The 20839-nt window shown below is 27.1% G+C and overlaps 3 protein-coding genes across 5 annotated transcripts; all 3 read left to right on the top strand.

Annotated features, from left to right (window-relative positions):
* Nucleotides 1-348: 348 nt before the first annotated feature.
* On the top strand, nucleotides 349-681 carry LOC112692016 (cellular nucleic acid-binding protein-like). Its single transcript, XM_025566518.1, has one exon. It carries the CDS (start codon nucleotides 349-351, stop codon nucleotides 679-681), a length of 333 nt encoding a protein of 110 aa, XP_025422303.1.
* Nucleotides 682-5563: 4882 nt separating this feature from the next.
* On the top strand, nucleotides 5564-15794 carry LOC112692049. 3 transcript variants are annotated; one of them, XM_025566567.1, is made up of 12 exons: nucleotides 5564-5888; nucleotides 5990-6235; nucleotides 6313-6389; nucleotides 6995-7049; nucleotides 7497-7774; nucleotides 9508-9709; nucleotides 10521-10697; nucleotides 10782-11202; nucleotides 11490-11540; nucleotides 13053-13115; nucleotides 13418-13594; nucleotides 15507-15794. In XM_025566567.1, the coding sequence occupies exons 2-12, from the start codon at nucleotides 6042-6044 to the stop codon at nucleotides 15705-15707; spliced, it is 1896 nt and encodes a 631-aa protein (XP_025422352.1). In that variant the 5' UTR covers nucleotides 5564-5888; nucleotides 5990-6041; the 3' UTR covers nucleotides 15708-15794. The 3 variants fall into 3 exon arrangements, with proteins under 3 accessions (XP_025422352.1, XP_025422351.1, XP_025422353.1); XM_025566566.1 differs by having other exon boundaries at nucleotides 5977-6235; XM_025566568.1 differs by lacking the exon at nucleotides 15507-15794 and adding an exon at nucleotides 13984-14343 and having other exon boundaries at nucleotides 5977-6235.
* A 1389-nt stretch (nucleotides 15795-17183) lies between these two features.
* On the top strand, nucleotides 17184-19170 carry LOC112692032. The gene is made up of 3 exons (XM_025566532.1): nucleotides 17184-18436; nucleotides 18496-18746; nucleotides 18825-19170. The coding sequence occupies exons 1-3, from the start codon at nucleotides 18137-18139 to the stop codon at nucleotides 19111-19113; spliced, it is 840 nt and encodes a 279-aa protein (XP_025422317.1). The 5' UTR covers nucleotides 17184-18136; the 3' UTR covers nucleotides 19114-19170.
* Nucleotides 19171-20839: the final 1669 nt, after the last annotated feature.

The following is a 20839-nucleotide window of genomic DNA, read 5'->3' as shown; positions in this document are numbered from 1 at the left end:
GCAAGGTATCATTGTCACCGATATAGACGAGAGCAACTGCAGTTATGCTGCCATTGCAAAGAAGCTTAAAGATAACGTCGATCTTGAGGCAATCGGAGTAAGAATCGGTGAGATTATACGCACCAAAACCAGAGCTATTTCGCTTTCAGTAGGCAAAGTAGCGGAAAGAGCACTAGCAGCTGAAAAACTCAAGGCCACTGTGGACACCGTCCTGAGTCAACAGTAAGAGTCAAATCTGGAACCCAAAGTATTGAGATCCTTGGCATAAGTAGCTATGACGACCAAAACGATGTACAAGAGGGATTGGCAAGGGAAGGCATCCCAACTTCCGAGTTCATCATTAAACGGATGAGACCAAATTGGAGCGGAAACCAGATTGCTACAGTATCCCTACCAGAGCACATGGCGACAAATATGGTGATGAGGGGCAGGACTAGAATCGGTCTTGTATACTGCAGAGTCAGACTTCATTCACCGAAAATCATCAGGTGCTTCCGGTGCCATTGCTACGGCCATCGAGCGACAGGTTGCAAGTTGAACGATCGGAGCGCGAACTGCATGACGTGTAGAGGACCTGGTCACCTATCAAAGGAGTGTAAAGAGCCTCCCAATTGTTTCCTGTGCGAGGAAATGAAGAAGAAGAAGGATCATTTTCCTGAAATCGGCAAATGCGAAGCCTAAAGACGAGCAAAAATTAGTTAAGTTCATTTTTTGTAGGCCGAAGACCACATCGCAGGAGTTAAAGGCCCCTGAATTATTGTAAACCGACGATATATTATGTTTTCTTGTTAAGTTCATATTAAACGATGTGGCAGGGGTGGAAGTAATGCGAAAGCGGTTCCCACCCTGGTCATAATTCTTAAGCGGGGGAAAAAAAAAGATTAGGTTAGGACATACACATGTGCTGGAGACCCAAAAGAGTAAGAACCTCCTCCTCCAAGCCCAGAGGAGTACAGCGCTGAGGGTCGCGAGGTGCTATCACACGGTGTCTGATATGGCTGCTATCGTGCTGGCCAGGATGCCCCCGGCATTTCTGCAGGCTGTCAGCAGGAAGGAAGTAATGGAGGCAAAGAGAGCTAGTGCTAAGCCAACAAAACACGAGATGATTGCTGAGATCGTCAGGCAATGGCAAACCCTCTGGGAGATGACACCCAATGCCTAGTGAACTAGATGGCTGATCCCGGACTTATCCAGGAGGTGGTATAAGGGCCCGAGAGCAGTGATTTTCTACATGGTGCAGGCTCTCACTGGCCACGGATGCTTTCAAAAATACTTGTGGTCAAAGGGCAGAGCGCAAAGTTCGGCCTGCTTTCACTGCCCGGTGGAGGTGGACGATGCAGAACATGCATTGTTCGTCTGCATGTTCTGGAGCCTCGAGCGACGCGACCTGGTGCTATCTCTGGAAAGACATCCCTGTCCGGAGGACGTGGCGGATCTGCTGTGCAGACCAGTGGTTGATGAGCTACTGTTTGACAACGAGATGAAGACGAGGATCATTGCGGCAGCCGTCCGTCAAAAGAGTTCTTCATTAGGATGGTCGAGAAGATCATCGGCAGGAAGGAGGAGTTGGAGAGGGAAAGGCAACGTCTTGATGCAACTTGACCGAACGAGAATCACTTTAGTTAAGTTATAAATGTATGGGCTGAATGGCCTACTCAGGGTAGTTAGAGGCCCCCAATTTTTTTTGTAACTCTTCTTAATCAATTGTATTCTAAGTATTTAATATGTATTGTTGCATATATTGTTTTTCAATTAATAAATGATGCTGGGCAGGGAGGCAGTAATGGGGAAACCTACTACTCTCCCTGTGTAGCAGTTTACACACAAAAAAAAAAAAAGATTAGGACATACACAAAAACTAAAACACATAAATTACATATAATAAAGGGCGTATTTGAGTGGGGGGGGGCAAAGGTTGATCACGGGTATCAATTTTTATTTATCTTCTTATATCATTAAACGCCTTTTTTTTTTTTTTTACAATATAACATCTGGTACTTTTTGTTGTGCATAAGTATTTAGTGATTTTTTTGTGCACAAATGCATTCATATTTGTGTATTTTATAGAACTAGAAGCCTATAATCCAAATAATAATTATAATAACTGACAATATCTGTGTCCATATTCTTTAACTTGCAAATATTGGCCAAAAGTATATTTTTGTAAATTGAAAACATGGATAAGATCAAGAATAGGCCAGCATAAACTAACAGGTTTAGCTTTGATTTATGTGCATAAAAATGAAACAATCAACAAATTCGCCCCCCCCCACTCCGTGACCTCAACACAAATACGCCCTTGCATATAATTATTAGTTATATTTAATAATTATTATTCTTCTTTCTAGTTAAAGGCCTTTAGACCATTTTAACAAACACGTGTCATACCATCTTTCTCAGTCTTTCGCTAGGACTCTTCAATCAGTTAGTTAATTTTTATGAAATTTTGGTCATTAACATCCGAGCTCTAATAATAACCATATACCTAATGCTTAAATAAATACCGAAGCGCCTACGCCAAATCTAAGAAAATATGAAAATTTTGTGTTTGCTCTCTTGAAAAATAGTAAAATGGTCGCTAGCCTCTTTTATCTTTTACCAGCCGATATGTGGTATGAATATGCCCCATTAACCTTCGGTTGATGTTGAATACCTACACTTTTAACTGCTACCAGTTGATTTTGAAACCTAACCACCGTACAACCAAATTTGAAAATCTCTGATATCACTGAAAGTGTACATTTTATCCAATGGTTTCGAAAAAGACAACAATAAGATGAATAATTATTAATGAATAATTAAAAATTAATGTAAAATACCAATTTTTTTTTCTTAAATATTTCACGTTTTTTAATACATATTTTGGAAAAAATATGAACATAAATATTTCTTATTTTAACTTTTTTTATTACATAAAAATTCGTGCCTTAGTTATTGGTATATATGAAATTAATTTAAACAATGCATAAAAGAAAAAGGTTCTCTAATCAGAATTATTTTAAACATACAAGTTTTAGATTTTTTATTACATATTTTATTCATAAATTTGTAAATATAACGGATGCTATAGTAATAGATAAGTTTTCTAATAGTGGCAAACTGGCAAAGCTAGACGACTAAAATTAATAATCTAATTTAGTTGTAGGTATAGTTTATGGGTTTTTAATTCATATTTGGATGCAATTATGGTTTTATTTTTCAATGTGATAAGTAAAGAGCGGATTTAATTGATATTGTAACTTTTTATTGATACCCAGTAAATCAAATCTGATCAAATATGTATACGAATCAGATTAATTACAGTCTACCTATTTAATTAAATAATGCAATTTTTGCAATTTTTTGCAATTATTGCAATTTTCGAATACTTCACGTGATAAAATAAACAAATTATTATTTCCAAAGTGATTTTACAAAAAAAAATATAACTACGACGTAAATTTTTACATGTAGTTAAATGTAGTTAAGGATTTTTAAAATTAAATTTATCTGGGTTATCCACAAAACTCACAAGCTTAGAAGAATCAAATATTCAATTACTTAATAGTTTAACCATATTTAGTATAAATACTAAATAAATAAATAAATAAATAAATAAATACTAAACAAATACTAAGTAAAAATATTTAGTATAAATATTTCTATAAATATTCCCTGTCCTAATGGAAAAATAGTTAAAGATAAATTAAAATATGTCTTAGAAAGAAATGAAGGATATAAAACTATTAAAACTTACTCTGAGGTTATGGCAAGAAATCAAAATGTTTATTGAGATATAAAACCCAATTTTTAAACTATTTTATATAAGCATAGATAACAAAAGTCAACGTTGAACGTACTTTTTCATTATATAAACATATTTTAAGTAACAGACGATACAATTTTCAAGAACACAATTTAGAGATGTATATATGTAATTATAAATTTTAATTCAGAAAAATTATATATTTTGTAAATATAATATAAATTTCCATAATATTATTTAAGTAAGTAATTAATGATTATATATTTAATATGATTTTACTATGTAATTTTAATGTATTTCATTGCAATTTTAATATATTTATACTGCAATTTGGATACATTTTTATTGCAATTTTAAGATATTTTTAATGCAATTATATCCAGTCTTTAGTGATAAGTAACTGATCATAATTGATTTTGGAAAAAATTTGAAAATTTTTATATTTTTTATCAATCCGTTAGAACTGGGATATTACCTTCATAAACGTAGCAATAAAAGTATACATTAATTTACATTTTGTATGCCATTGTAGAAGTGCTTTTATAACTGAATAAATTAATATATATATATTTTTTTTTTCTATGTATCTAGGTAATATTTAATTTTTGTTATAAGTAATGATACAAAAAAATGCATGTAATGATACCGAAAAAAATATGTGTTATAATACACAAAAGAATTAGTGCGATATTTGTTCTAGACTGTTTTCACATGAAATAACTCCACCTCAGCTCAATTTCACACAATTTAATAGATTTAATAAGTTAATATATATATATATATGAATAGTAAATAGGTTTTATAGATTAAGTCGGACTATCGCTATACGATTACTTCATTAGGTTGTTCATTCTTTTTTTTTTTTTTTTTGAAAATTAAGGCTTCAACAGAAAATATTATTTGCTATTAGATGTTACATATTAGATGTATTAAATGTTAGATTTAAAATTACAATATTACATATGACATATTATATAAGTGAAGTTAGGTGTAAAATTAAGATTTACTAATAATATTTGTGATACTTAAGAATGTGACTATTTTCAGAGTTTGTTTTTCGCCAAGTACTTTTACTATGTTGGTTGGCATGTTCAGGTCGGTGCGTATTGAGATATATTATGTACACTCCTCCACTATGTGATCGACAGTTAATGATTAGTGGTTTGTACTCCATATTGGTTTTAAGATTTTTTTAATTAAGTATGAGTGTATAAGAAAAACGTGTTCATTCTAATCTTCTACAAATTTAAAATAGTATAAAATAGTACGGTTTCGGGTTTACTCGAAAACATTTTTATGCAATATCATATAACATACATTATATAATATACATATATGAATATGAATTTTTTAAATTTTAAATAGAATACTTATCGCGACCCAATCTTAAAACTTACGCGACCCAAAATAGGGTCGTGACCCACAGGTCAAAGACCAATGCTCTATAGCGTATAAAACTAAAAAATAGTTATATATTTAATCCATAATATTAGACAATTAACGATAATTTTATCTTTCAAATAAAAAACCAAATCTAAACAAGTATCTTATCCATAATGTATGAAAAACTACACTTGTTGTTTTATCTGGTAATACCTATTTTAAGTTTAGCAATTAGCAAGGTGGATTTACCTTGGCAATTATTTGAGTATTGACCTTTTTGTTATTAATTATGTTTTTACAAACAAATCATTCGAATTATGTTGAACTGTATGACCGTATGTAACGTAAAAAGGTAAATACACTTTTTTTTATTACTTGGCAACACTGGGGTCAGGTAAGCTCGTTATCAGCCAAATCTGACAGTGTCCATTCTGATTTAATCTATTCTATGATGTAACTAATCTGTGGTACGATGAAAACAAATAATATTGTTATTTGTGTACGAAACGTTCGCGCACTTAACATCGTTCTCTTGAATTTGTTGTTGTCGTTGACAGTGCGCATCGGATTCTTGTGTTTAAGCGGAACATTTTTTTACTTCTTTTTCTATCTGTTTTATGTCGTTGTCCGCCTGCAATAGCATTACAGTTGTTCGGTAGAATCGATTTGCGCGACCACTCTTGTCCAGTTGAAATGTTCGTTAACAAGATCGCGAAAGTTCTGCCGTGCGCTTGTCAAGTATTATGATAATTTTTTTCTGGTTAGCAATTGTTTTTGATATTTTACCAGTATACATTGCTGAGGCAATTAAAAGTATATTTAATTTTTTTTTTGTTGTTATTGTACAGAAATTATTTTTAGAAATGTTCCGATCAATGTGAACTGTGAATCTTATAATGAAAACACAGTCACGATGGCCAAAGAGAACGATCAAGTACCTGAAGTAACGGTGGAAACTTTGGGTGAGAACATCATAGTTACTGAACAAAATACAGAAGACATTAATGAAGGTCAACTGAAAAAACCGCCTTCTGTTACACCTCGTAATAGGAGTCCGGTCACTATACAAGAATGGGTAGATTCATTGCCTACTACAGTTGATCAAAAGTAACAATTAATTTTAATAATTTTATGTAAAACATTCTGAATAACTAATAATTTGTTAAATTTTAATTTATTTTTAGAGAAGATTTTGATAATGCAGATTCTTCTACGCTTTTAAATAGCTTGGATGCTGATAATCTTACATTAGGAGCAGAAGGTAATATTCAAAACATTTTATTTTAATCTAAATAACAATCATCGAATTTAATTTGCATAACATAGGACAAAATATAACTATTTGCCCCTTTTTTTAAATATGATTAATTATCAGGTCATAAAATTTGATTGATAATTTTTACTAATTATAATTATATACAGTGGTGCGGAATATGATTTTCTGGTAGAACAACTGTCCTAGCTGTCAAGGGAGAGGGATTATAGGATATTTATTATTTATGAGAAATGGTTAAGTAAATTTTAAATGATTTATTTATGTATGTAAGGTAATCGTTAGATGTTTATATTTAAGTTTTTCCAACCTAACATAATATTATTTAAAAAATACTATTTCTATATGTATGTAATATACATACGTTCTTATATATATTTATTAAAATATAAAAATTGTATAATTGTTCTAAAACAGTGGAAATATTTGGTACATATTAAGTAATCTTGAAATTATACTTCTGAGACATAGACAATTGGATTTAAATAATAAATTCAATTTGTACTTTTGATTATTGACTAAGTTCTATATACTTAACAAAAATAAATTTTAAATTATAAACACCTTTAAAAAAAATATAATTTTATTTGTAGCTGGACACTTATCTAGAGGTAGATCTATTCCAAATGTCACTATAACATCAGAAAGGTAATTTTTATTTATAGTTATTTTTGTCTAATATGTAATAACAATATAATATATTTATTTATCAATCAAAACATGTAATTGATTTTTAGTTGTTGAAATTCTGTGCTTTTATAATACAAAACTAAATAAAACAAATTATTAAAAAATGTAATTGAACAAATGACACCACAGTAAATATTCTATGCTAGAATTTTTTTTTCTTCTTTAAACAACTATAAACAATAAATTAGATTTTTAGAAATAAATTATTAATTTACATTATTTTTATATATATTATTTTGGAAATAATTTATTTACATTTTCATTCAACATTTTAAATACATTTTTAAGGTATATTTTGTTGAATTATAAAAAATTGTCAATAACCATTAGTTAAGGGACATGCTAAAATTATAAATTTACCAACATTTTATAATTTTATTAACTTTCATTTGTTTTTTATTAAAGTAATATAGTTCATGCACCATCTGAAGCTGGAAGTCAAACGTCAAGTTTTGATTCAAAATTATTAAATGCTCGCAAACCAGATCCTGAAGAAATATTACTAGGTTTAGGATTTGGTGGTGGAATTGAATTGACTACATATGGAGAGTATGGAAGAGTGCCTAAGCGATTTCTACAACCATCCCAATTAAAGGGTGTGTCAGTAGAGGACTATTTAAAACACCAACAAGAACTTATATATATGTATGAATCTGGATTATGGGGTTATCGTGGATTAACTGGTAGGTCAATTATGTTTTGAATTTGTACCATTTTAATTTTTAACAAGTTATTGATTAGAATTGGATATATATTTTAATCAAGCTTTAAGAATTATTTTATAATGATGAAATTTAATGAAGGAAGGATTTTCATACAGGTACATTGATGGAATATCAATCTACAAGTTTTTCAATAAACAATTATTTTATGTAAGTTCACTCTACAAGATATTCTTCCAAGTTTCTTGATTGTTTTGTTGCTGTGTAGAATTTCTTTTAATTTTTTTATTTATTTTTTTTTATTTGCATGTTTTAATTATCCTGTAGCTATATTTAATTAATGCAAATAGTCATTGATAAATTGTGTTTAATTTGAGTGAACATATTTAATTTTTTTATCATGTTGGAGTTACTAAAATATTTTAATTGTTTCATAGTATGTTAGTCACAATTGTTTATTTAACTCATTTTTTAAACTTCATGTTGCTTTTTGATAATTTAGAACTTATAAAAATATTATTTTTTAATGATAATGGTTGGTGATTAATATTAATTGAGTAATTTAAAAATGATTGATACTATATTTTTTAAATTAATTGTTTTTTTGTTATCAATATTTAAAATCTCGTTTTCTATAGGTTTTTAAAATTACAAACAATTAACTAATTAAGAAAAAAAATAGAGACTCCTAGGTTGGGTGAGTTATAGGGATGGATGAATGATATTACTGTATTGACTTTTAAACTTAAAATCAATGTACCATTGTTCTCAAAAGAAAAATTCTGAGTGAAAAAGGTTGGGCAGGTCAATTTATATTTCTAAAGATGATTGATATAGTAGGAGAATCAAATTTATAAATAAGGTAACTTAAACTTTTTACGCTCCAACTTTTGCACAATAAAAAAAAAGCATCTAAAAATTGAGAAAATTGAAAATTTCAAGTGCTTATAATCAAAACAAATTTCATTAAATGAAACTTCTTTATATTAATTTTATTACTAAATAACTAATATTTTCCTAATAAATTTTTTTCAAAAATGTAGTGCCTAAAAGTGCCAGTTTCAACCAATTTCATATCATTTAATTTTTGTTTGGTAATAATCAGAAGGATATATAATGGGATAATTATACTTCTGGTATAAATTGTATATGCAGACCCAAAAATAATAAAAATAAAAAATATGTAATTATAGAAATATAAAATGTAAAACTATCATTATATAAATATTAATTTTTTAGTTTTATTTTAAATTATTAATATAATAAGCTGTAATAGTATTATAATTCATATTAGACCATTTAAAAAAATTAAAATTAAGTCTGACTCTATTAATAAATTTCCAATTTATATAATTATTAAAAATGTATATCGAAAACATATTGCAACTAGTTGGTTATTTAAAATGGTAATTAAATTAACTTAATAATATTATATTATTTTTTAAAATATTTCAGTTTTTCTTCAAAATAGTTAGTATTTATTTTAATCAAATAGAATAATTTTATTAGCATCTTATAATAACTTCTATTATAAATTGTATTTTTATAAGTACATCATCTTCACATAAATTTATATTTTTTGAGTTAATTTTTTACAAAAAAGTTTTTTTAAGAATGTTTTATTTTATAGTTATGACATTATATTTAGTTTTTTAATTTGTTTATTACTATTGTGAATTAAAAACTATTTAATTTTATCCTAACTACATAATGTTTCTAACTTTCATTTAATTTTTTTTATTTTAATTTTATAGGACCACCACATGCCAGCCCATCAGTAATAGTAGCCAAAATCATGGAAAAACTTCGAGAACACGAATGCGACATAGCGTGCCAAAAAGATTCTTCAAGAGTCATGGGTTCAACCACTAAATCATTGAATTTACCTAATAAAAGTACAAAACAAACTTCAAATCGATTTAATAAAGTTGCTGAAAATATCCTCACAAAAATAAGGTACACAACTTTTTTATTTTACTTATCTATCTAATAAAATAAATTATTATTATATACATTATTTTTCTACAATCAAATTGAATTCATGTTATTCCATACTTAAAACAAAAAAACATTTTAAATGGTTTGATATTATTATGAGTATTAATGTGCAATAGTTGTTTGAATTGTTGTACTTAATATATCCTTGCTTGATATTTTGTGAACATTTTAATTATTTTTCAGTAAAATTGAAAAAAATGTATGCATGTAGTATGTACTCATTAAAGTAATGAACTTCTCAAATATAAATAAAACTCAATTTGATTAATACTCATCTACTTTTAAATTTGGATAAATTTGATCATTTTTTTCATGAAATTATGTGTGGGAAATATAAGCCATTGATGTGTGCATAGAGGATGTAGAAAATCGAGACAAGTGGAGGTTTAGGACAAGGGTGACCAACCCCAAATAATTGGAAAAAAGCAAAGAAGTAGAAAAGAAGTGATTTTGAATGGTCAACATATCTGGATATATCTTACACTAATAGATATTTTAAACTCAAAATTGTATTATTTCATTTATATGATAATGATTTGTTTGGTTTAAAATTCAATTTCTCTTTCTTTATTCAACAAAAATATTAACAGTTATTATTAATATAATTTAGTTATGACATAATAAAAATATATTATGTGCAAGAATAAACATCTATTGTCTTTGAATAAGTGTGAACTAAGTATAGATAAGATAAATTTTTGATACATAGTTAAAAAAAAAAAAAAATTATTGCATAATTAGTTTACCATTTTAAATATTTTGTTTATAGGTGTACACCAGGCAGTGTTTTAACTCCAGATAATCGTAAGTGGCTTGACAGTCAAGGTGGTGATAAGTCACCAGAATTGTCTAGACGACTAATGATTGGTCAGCAGTCATTTGTATTGACCCGTGATGGAACTTTAATAGAAACACCTCCATCTAGTATTATTGCTGATAATGAAAAGTAAGTTATTGCTAAATAATTCAAACATTTTTTATACATACAAATTATTTTAATTGAAGATTAAAATTTTGATTTTGATTTTAGTTTACCTGATATGACTGATAACAAAGTAATTAATGACCAAGTTCTAATTACTTCTAGGGAGAACCCTTCTGAATTAGATGAAGTTAATAATGTGATATTTAAAGTTGGTTCATCATCATCTGTAAATACAGATATACCATTCCAAAAAGATAAATGTTCATCAATTACTATGCATAATGGTTCTAAAATAGATGAGTTAGAACATATATATGATTTAAGTCAATCTTATGATAAAGATTATAGTCCTGAAAGAGATTTAGAAGATTTATTATCTATAGTTGAGCCTTGTCAAGATGTTAGCAAAGCAAGTTCAGAAGTAGATTCAGGTGCAGCATCTGATAGTGCTGATACATCATGTGCACAAATTAATTTAATATCCTTAACTGAAAGCGAAATAACTGAAAATGAAAATTCTTCTAAAGTAAGCTATTTATTACATTTTTGGTTTAAAATTTGACTGTAGAAATAGTATTTTTATAGAAAAAGAGAAAATCTAATCTTATAGTTTTAAATTAAAATTGTTTAAAAAAATGAAAAAAAGACTCATGATTATGTGAAAATTATATCTTTTCTATATGATTTTATAACATTATAAGCTAGTGTAAACCTTTTAACAAAATAATAATAGTTTTGCGTTACTCTATTAGATATAGAGATTCAATTAAACTTTATATTTCAGTGTGTTATTTATTTATTTTTATTTTTCAGAACTTATATCGACAATATGAAGATTTATGTAACTTGAGATTAAGATTAAATGTAAGTTAAAAGTTAATACTAATTATATAATTGTATAGTATTCATTGTTTAAAATTTGACCAAATGATATAAATCTTCATTTATTTGGATACTTCAAAACCTAATTTATTTTTAATTTTAGTGTTATTAACCCGGCATCAGTGGCTTTGGTCTTTTTGACCCACAGTTTTTTAATTTCTTAAATAATTTATAATTGGAACCATATCTGTCTTTTTTCTACTCAATACCTTTTCTTCGATCCATAAAGAGTAGTTGTTTTGTGTTTTAATGTAAATTTATATCGTTAACATGAGCTTATACTGCTTATTGATAAAATTACGGTTAAAATGACCGATTGCACTATTTTTATTCATATTTAACATTATTTTCTTGGTTTTAAAATTATTTTTATTTATTTATAATATATTTAATTTTGATGTCAACATATTGTATACACATTTATAACTTGTCTATTTATAAGCAATGTGGCTAAACCCATAGATATATTATACTATCTGTATTATAGTAGGTAATAGGTATTATCAGTCACCACATTTTTACGCTTTTCAAGATTATATTAACATTTGACTGTTCAGTACCAACTAAAATTTTTGCCACTGTATTCATTGTAATTCACTTATATACCGAGAACATACTGTACCAGCATGTCCCGAATGTTCTAGAAACATGGCAATAGACGAAACTGAAAATTCGGACGAATATGTGTTAAGTCACTCATTTTATAAAATAATATTTTATTAAATCAAATCTATTTTTAATTTTAATAATTTATCATGTTATTTCTAAACTGCAAGATTTTAATTTCAAATAAATGTATCGATGAATGAAATTATTTAATAATATTATTAAATATTTGGTTATTTTTGGGATTTTGAAAACTTATTTCATTATTTGAAAATTATAAAAAACGAAATGCAAAAAATTAGATGTAAGTAAAAAATATACATCATATTAAATAAATATTATGTTTACATGAAAAATAACAATATTAATAATTTTAGTTGACTGATAATAGATCAAAATGTATAATTTTGTATTCTTCGGTCAAAAAGACTGATGTCACTGATGTTGGGTTAAGCATAATAAATTTAAAATTATTTGAAAAATTTTATTGGTTTAATCAAATTTAAAGTTTTCTTATTTTTCGGAAAATTTCAAGAATGAATCAGAACTGTATTTATTTTGTAGTAAATAAATACAAACACATTTTTATATTTTAACTAAATAAATTAGTAACTTTATCTTTTAATGTTCTAGCTTTAATTAGTAATAATATTTAATCGACATAATAATAAGGTATTGTAAATTGTAGGGAAACAGATTATTTTTTAATTTTAAATTAAAAGATCTTTACTTAGTGGTTATTATTAATTAAATTTTTATTATAATTAATCTATAACTTAAGATAATGAATATAATAATAATTAATTACACAATACTTTGTTTGCAGTACTATCTTTGTTCATGTGTAAATACATTTTAATGACATTTAATCAATTCTTATTGTTATAGGTATTAGGCTGTCCATTCAATATTGTACCTCAAGATCAGTTTATGTCACTTTCAGCAGAACAGGTAAATTCATTTTAAATGTTAAGATAAATTATAATTTATATAAATATTTTGGGACTTAATTTAATAACAATATAAAATAAATAAAAACCAAGTCAAAGTGTTACTACTGGGTAACTCTTTTAATCAAATTATTCATATCATTATACTATTAAAGTAAACATGCTCATTGTAAAAAATAAATTTACAGATTGTACATACTCCAATAAAAAAAAATAATATAAATATTTATTTTATTTTATTTATATCATTAAATAATTAAAAATATTTTTAAACTTACAATTAATGAAATTTGTATTTTTTAGAGATGTGCACTCCAGTGTAAAATCTTAAGATTAGCTCTCCGTGTATATTTAAATAAACTCACTGATGATGAAGTGCATCATGAACTTCAAAGCTGTTTAGGAGCAGAAGTTCAACATGTTGCTGACTTATTAGATTCAAATTCCAATGTAGATAAACTAGCAATAATTGTTCGACAGGTAATTTTTATTATTTTTATTTAATTTTTTTTTTATAAATTCACTGAAGTAAGTATTACAGTAATATTACAGTACTCTTACAGTGGATACAATTAAAACTTAAGTTAGGTTTTGTATTTCATCAACATTTTAATAAGACCCTTTAACTTCACATAAAACGCTAAATTTAAAATATCTTATACAATGGTTCTGAATCTTTTTTTTTCATGTCACTATTGTATATCAAAAGTTTTTGCGGAACACCCATGCACTCGAAAAAAACAAAAACTTTGGCTACGCGCTAAGATATCCAATTGGGTTAAAACCGTACAGTTTACTTATACATGTATCCACTTATTTGCACAGTTAATTGACATTAAGAGTGCGCAATCCTTTTGCTACTTTTTCAGAATTAACAACTGACCTATCCCTTGAGAAAGAAAAACAGCTAGCAAAAATTCAGTATACTACGAACACTACGACTTTAATATAATGAATTACCACTAATTAGATTTTGAATATATGCAGTCAGAATATCCTGTAATAGCAAAAGAAGCAATCAACATTTTGTTACACTCTTCAACCACTTATGCTAGTTAGGCTTTTTGGCATTAATAAACATAAAAAAACAAAAAATGGAAGAGGCTTTTTTCCATTGATTAGAAAATGCGTGTATGCTTGTCTTCAATTCAACCATGTATCGAACGTTTGTGTAAGAAACAAGCTCAAGTTTATCACTAATAATTTAAAAAATTTCTCTTTATGATATAATATTCCTTTGCTTAAATAATTAAGTTTTCAAAATATATTTTTATGTTTTTAAATTTTTTAAAAATAAATTTAATGAAATAAAATATATTAAAATATTACTAATCACAAATATCAGACATTTTTCGCGGCACACTGGTTGGGAACCACTGAAATATTATTACTTCATTCAAAATTATCTAACTTACAATTTAATTGCCTCAACTCATTTTTGTCACTAGTCTATATTACAAAATATTGTTATAAAACTTTTTGACTATTACTATTTGTACAATTTGTATATTCACAAGTCTCCTATTAATAATATTAGGGCAGGCCTTATTATTTGTAAAATTTCGGACTGCATACTTCATTTAACTGCTTTAAATGAAAATTTTGTCTCGCTACTATCTTAGAAAAAAGTATATATTACATTATATATATATATATATATGCATTAAATTTAAAAAAAATCAATAATACTCATATTTCCTAGTAGTTGGCTTATTATTTAATTTTTGTTTTGTAGACCATAGTGCACACACGTTAAAACTGTAGTGCACACTTGTACATTCATGGTGCACATTGTGTGTCGGGGTGCACATAAAAATAGGACCTGTATTAAGGCATAACTAAGCCACTAAAAACTATTATTAATGTATTTACCTGTAACTTAAAATTAGATTTCTTTTATGTTTTATGTGTTTTCAATACAAATTAACTAATTTCATGCATACTTTAACAAAATTGATTTTTTAGATTATAATTAAAATCTTAAAACTATTTCAAAATCTTATCATGTATACTTACATTCCATCTAAAAAAAATCAAATAGGTAATTGCTCATTTACTTCAAAAGATTGACTGTGTTATTATTTTTTTAATGACACTAACCAGTTTTAAAATAATATATATATTTTATAGTTACAATTTTATATATATAAAAAAAAAATATGTATAGAAAAACATCACTATCTATATCTGAATTCAATTAAAAATGTTGTATGATCATCTTCTACTCAATTAATTTACTATAGTGATATTGTTTATTAGTTAAAACTCCTTTAGTAATCATTACTTGTCACCAAATCTGAATGTGTTTAAAATTTTTATAAAATTATTATTTATTAATTTGATTTATTTGTTTAATTTTACCAAGATCATTGTAATATTCGGATTATTATAGATGACTGTTCTACTACATCACCAGACTCATTTAAATAGCCAGTTAGCCGAATTGACTGTCAGAGCTCAAAATCCAACTGCTTGTCATGACATGTGTGAATTAATATTACAAAGGGTTCGAGGTCTTGAACAACTTGTTGAACAGAATGCTAATGAATTGGCTTTAATGAAAACTCAATTATCAAATAAGAAAACATTATGACTAAAATTGTATTATTAATATGTTATGTTAATAGCATAACAATACTCATTGAACAATATATATTAATTTATATTTGACGTTAAAAAACTGTATTCATTGTTATTGTTAATATTTCCTATTATCTATACATTTTTCACTGTTAGAGAAAGCTACGGTTATGTAATGTATTGTAAAATGTTATTTTTTTTAAATACTCTTTGAAGTCTGGATAAATCTAAAAAAAATGATTGTTTATTTTTTGTTGAATTTTTATTTTACAGTCTACTCTATACATATAGTAGTTAGATTGAAAATTAAATAAATATTTTATTTAAGCCAACCAATATTCAACTAAAAGAAATAAAAAAAATGAAAATATACAAACACACTACAGTGAAGAAAAACTTACTCCGTGCATAATATTAATGTAGATTATTTCTTTTGTTGAAATTGTTGTATCTATTTTTTGTTTCAACAGTCAAAGTAATGTTTATCTGAAATTAATGTCACGCTATCTAAAAAAAAAAAAAAAACTTTTGAAGGATTGATAATGGTGATTCAAAATTGAAAGCCACAGTCAGATGAAAAAATATACAAAACACAAATGGTAAGCTTAGGAACATACATTATTTTCATAGACGACAAAATAAATCGTGGTAGCTCAAACTAGACCAACATTTTTTAATTGGTATTCAAAACTTGTACAGTGTTATATAACTGCAATTTCAGTCTATAACTTGTGAGCTAAAATTATTTTATTTTATTTATTTATTTATTTATCTTTCGAGATAATCCTATGTATCAAATAAATTTCAAAACAAAATTTATAAACCAAACCTATACAATATTCCTGTAAAATTTAATCGTCAGTTTTTGCTACAAACATTTTTGCTTGGAGTAAAAATATTAGAATAAACATAAGTTATTACATACAACTGACATTTTAAATCATTTAAATTTCATTATTAGAGGTGTTTATTGAAGGTGAATATATTCCTTGTAATTACTCTACATTGGATTTATACAATTTTATTTTTCATAGGTTCATATATATATAGTAGGGATAGGTAAAAACATCGATATTTTAGGTCGATATATCAATGTTTCAACATCGATGATTTGTTTTCGATTAAACATTGATGTTTATGTTCGAAAAGTTCGAATAGCATGCAATAATGCACTAAAATTTGATCAAATATGCATTAAAAATCATTAACTATGCACGAAAAAAAAAACGTTTAAGGATTTTTTAAAATAATAAGAATTATCCGTTTATATTTTTAAAAGTTATATTTTTTTTTTTTGGTTACATTTTATTAAAATTATAATTAATGAACACACGTTGCGACAAAAATAAATGGATTGCAATGGACACGTCAATAAGAGGAGAGTGGAAGTGGTGTGCAATAACATTGTTTTCATGGTACTGCTTTTAACTTATAAAATTGAATGTCATTAAAAATTAAAAATATTGATAAAATACTAGGATTTTATCGGTAAAGCACGATTGAGCATAAAACGATTGAGCATAGACCTTTTTAGCAACACGATTGAGCATAGAATATTTTATGCGACGTTGCCACATTCACGTTGCCAAAATTTTGTAATTTATTATTTTCTCGTATTATTACACCAATTATTATGATATCTGACGCGAGCCGTGAGCTTTATCGGCTTTATAAATTTTATCGACAATGTTATCGATTAATAAATTAGTTCCGGAGCAAAACGACGTTTTAAACATTTAGCATCGGGGGAAAATATAAGATAATTAAGATACAAATCCAAAATTATTATAGAAATAATATCAGTGTTCGATCACCTGTGTAGTGTATAGTGCGTGTATACTTAGTGCGTTTTTCTATTTTTTTAAAATATGGATATAACAATTATTTTATCGGAAAGAGGCAAAGAATTGGCCCTAGTTAATTTATACAAGTATAAATTAATTGGAGAGCGAAAAAAAGACAATCTTTTGAGATGGAGGTGTACTAATAATAAATGTTCGGCAATAATGTTCTCGGGTTTCGATAAACGTAAAGTGATTGAAACTGCTGGACAACATAATCACGATAAAAATTCTATTGAGAAAATAGAAACGCAAGTTTTAAGAGAAAATTGCAAAAGAAAAGCTGAAGAATCAATTTACACACGGCCACTTAAAATTATTCGCACCGAACTTTTAAATTCTTCTCCAACATCAAATTTAAACAATCAAAATGTAAGAAATGTACGGAAAGCAATGTATGATAAACGGAAGCAGACCTATCCTAAATTACCAACTTCTTTGGATGAAACAATTCATCAATTAAGTGACTTAAAAAATGAAGAATGTTTTAAATATAAGGGTCAACAATTCATTTACATGCCGACTGATGATAATTTTGTATGTTTAACTACAGAACAAAATCTACAATTTATGACAAATAATTGTACTGAGTATTTTGGCGATGGCACATTTAATTATGCTCCAAAATATTTTATTCAATTGTACACAATACATGGATATAAAAAATGGATACTACTTACCACTTGTTTACTTTTTTTTACCAAATAAAACTAGGTCTACTTATATTAAAATGTGGCAATTTTTAAATAATTTATGTTTGAAATTATGCGAAAAAAGTTTGCAAATTAACACATTTCATGTTGATTTTGAAATTGGAGCTCATCAGGCAATTACAGACGTGTTTGGAAATATTAAAATAATTGGATGTAGATTTCATTTAGGACAATCATGGTGGAAAAAAGTAAGAAACAGTTATATAATATAGTGCTTTTTTACTAAAATATAATAATTTGTTTGTAGATTGTTGGCGAACCTTCACTCAGAATAGCATACATGGACAACAGTAATGAACTAGGGAAATGGTTGAAAATGTTTTTTGGTTTGGCGTTTATTTCCCCAGAAGAAGTAGTTGATGCATTTCACGAGTTAATATCAATTTGTCCAAATGATGACGGTTTCATATTTTCTGATTACATTATACACAACTATATTGAAGATCACTGCCAGTTTCCTCCAAATATTTGGGCGGAAACTCCTTCGCTAAACCCAAGGTTTTTAACAATATTTTTTAAAACTTATTATAAAAACTTTTTTTACTAATTTGTATTGTTTTATTTAATTTTTTTTAGAACGACCAATGCAGCTGAAAGCTTTCATCGCACGTACAATTCACAGTTTTATTCACCTCACCCCCATGTTCATACAGTCGTTAGGGTATTGATCGAAACACAAGCGGAAACATCGACTAAGATCAATTCAATTCGACACAAGCCTGGAAAATTACAATCCGCAAAAGAAATAAAAAAAAATGAATTGAATATTCAAGCCTACAGCCAGTTTTTAAATCGTAAGAATACGGAATCTTTATTAATTTATTTAAGTCAAATTGGAAGCAGATACCAAGGTGTATCAATTTAATTTATTATTATCAAAAAATCTAGCTAGGTATATTATACTGTATTATAATATGAATGTGACAACTATTTATAAATATTTTGATTTTATTATTTTGATAAGTCATAAGTCATAACTATTATTATTATTTTATTATTAACAAAAATATCTATATACTGTGACAGCTATTTATACTACTATCATAAGTATTTTCATGCATATTAAATATTGACTATGAAAACATGATATTTTTTTGTCATGTTATATTTTGATTTATTATAATTATTTAAATAAATGTTTTTATACGATACAGTTCAAAATTGAAAATGGCAACGTTGCAGAGTTTTTTATGCTCAATCGTGTTGGTTTTCTTTTGTATTTCAATTTCCTTTGATACGCCGACAATTTATGCTCAATCGTGTCGCAAGAAAGGTGTTTTATGCTCAATCGTGTCGCAGCCGATTTTATAAACAAGTTCGAAAAAGTAAATAAGAATGAATTCAAATATTTATTGATTTATTTTTTTTCTGGCTTCCACAAAAAACGATTTCGCTGAATTTACATAAAATAATATATGCTAATAACTCAAAAAAAAAAATCAACTATTTGCAAAATACACACAAAACATGCAAAAACATGCTCAATTAAATTTTAGATTTTTATTACCATTGTTATGAAACGGATTTTTATCTCAATTAGTATATTTTTCGATGTAGCAAAAAAAACATGCAAATTTATGAACTTAGGAGACCTGATTATAAGTACTTAATATGTTTTTAAAAAATATAATTGTTAAGTTACATTTTTGTAAATAATTTAGGTCTTATCCAAATCAGGAATAAACTTTTTAACTTGGCGTGCTTAAAAGTTTATAGTTATTAATCTGAAATTGAATTTGGTTTTCTGTTTGTCAAATATTTTAATTTAACGTATACTTTGTCGATAACGTTTACGTCTTTAATTAGTTTTTTGTAGGTCAATTGACGTATTTATACGTTACTAGCTGAATTACCCGTCGTTGCCGAGTTTAAGTATAAAAATCTATGTAGCCAAGAAAGATTAAATTTTATTTAATCTATAGAAATTTAAATGAATTAAGATTATTGAAATAATATTTTATTTATACATATTAATTTAGTTTTTAAGATAATAATTATTATCATAACCCTCGGTTCCCAAAATGTGCGCCGCGATGTCTGTACAGGGGCGCCGCGCCGTCATGAAATACTATCGGGTATAACATTTTCCTTATGATTAGTCTTGCTAGGGCTTGAAGAAGGGTGCCCTGAAAAAACCTTAGATCGAAAAAGGCGCCGTGAGCCGAAAAAATTTGGGAAGCACTGTGACATAACCTATTCTATAAGTTATAGTTTTTAGCGACCGTAGCTTTGTTGATAAGTTTTAGCAGTGAAGGTTTAAAATAAATGTTTTACTAATAGTTTTTCAAAATGTTATCAAAAAATTTTCTCTATAGACAATATTCTTCGCTGATCTATTAGTAGGCGACAAAATAACCAAACTACTGGATGAGTTTACGCGTGAGCAAGCTACGTAGAACTGCCCATGTGAAAAATAGTTTTCTCTCAAATCTGTTCCTCCAAATTTGAGAGTTTGGTCTTCTGACTTGAGAATCGTTTAAATTCGAACGGAAGATCAATCGGAATTAAAAGGATTCATGGTACAAACACAGTTTCCCCTTTTGCACATCCAGTTAAAATTGTGGCTTCTACTATATTGCGATGTAAAGTTT

This window comes from Sipha flava, unplaced genomic scaffold (genome assembly GCF_003268045.1).
Source record: "Sipha flava isolate LNK unplaced genomic scaffold, YSA_version1 69_pilon_pilon, whole genome shotgun sequence".
NCBI classification, from domain to species: Eukaryota; Metazoa; Arthropoda; class Insecta; order Hemiptera; family Aphididae; genus Sipha; species Sipha flava.
Note: the sequence above shows the minus strand (reverse complement) of the source record. Positions and strands in the feature narration are given on the sequence as shown.

Excerpts from the sequence above, each read along its gene's own strand:
- LOC112692032 (XM_025566532.1), top strand. The coding sequence starts at position 18,137 with ATGGCACATTTAATTATGCTCCAAAATATTTTATTCAATTGTACACAA. Across the intron at positions 18,437-18,495 it reads GACAATCATGGTGGAAAAAA|ATTGTTGGCGAACCTTCACT; the intron begins GTAAGAAACAGT and ends ATTTGTTTGTAG. Across the intron at positions 18,747-18,824 it reads ACTCCTTCGCTAAACCCAAG|AACGACCAATGCAGCTGAAA; the intron begins GTTTTTAACAAT and ends AATTTTTTTTAG.
- LOC112692049 (XM_025566567.1), top strand. The coding sequence starts at position 6,042 with ATGGCCAAAGAGAACGATCAAGTACCTGAAGTAACGGTGGAAACTTTG. Across the intron at positions 9,710-10,520 it reads AATATCCTCACAAAAATAAG|GTGTACACCAGGCAGTGTTT; the intron begins GTACACAACTTT and ends TTTTGTTTATAG. Across the intron at positions 10,698-10,781 it reads ATTATTGCTGATAATGAAAA|TTTACCTGATATGACTGATA; the intron begins GTAAGTTATTGC and ends TTTTGATTTTAG.
- LOC112692016 (XM_025566518.1), top strand. The coding sequence starts at position 349 with ATGAGACCAAATTGGAGCGGAAACCAGATTGCTACAGTATCCCTACCA.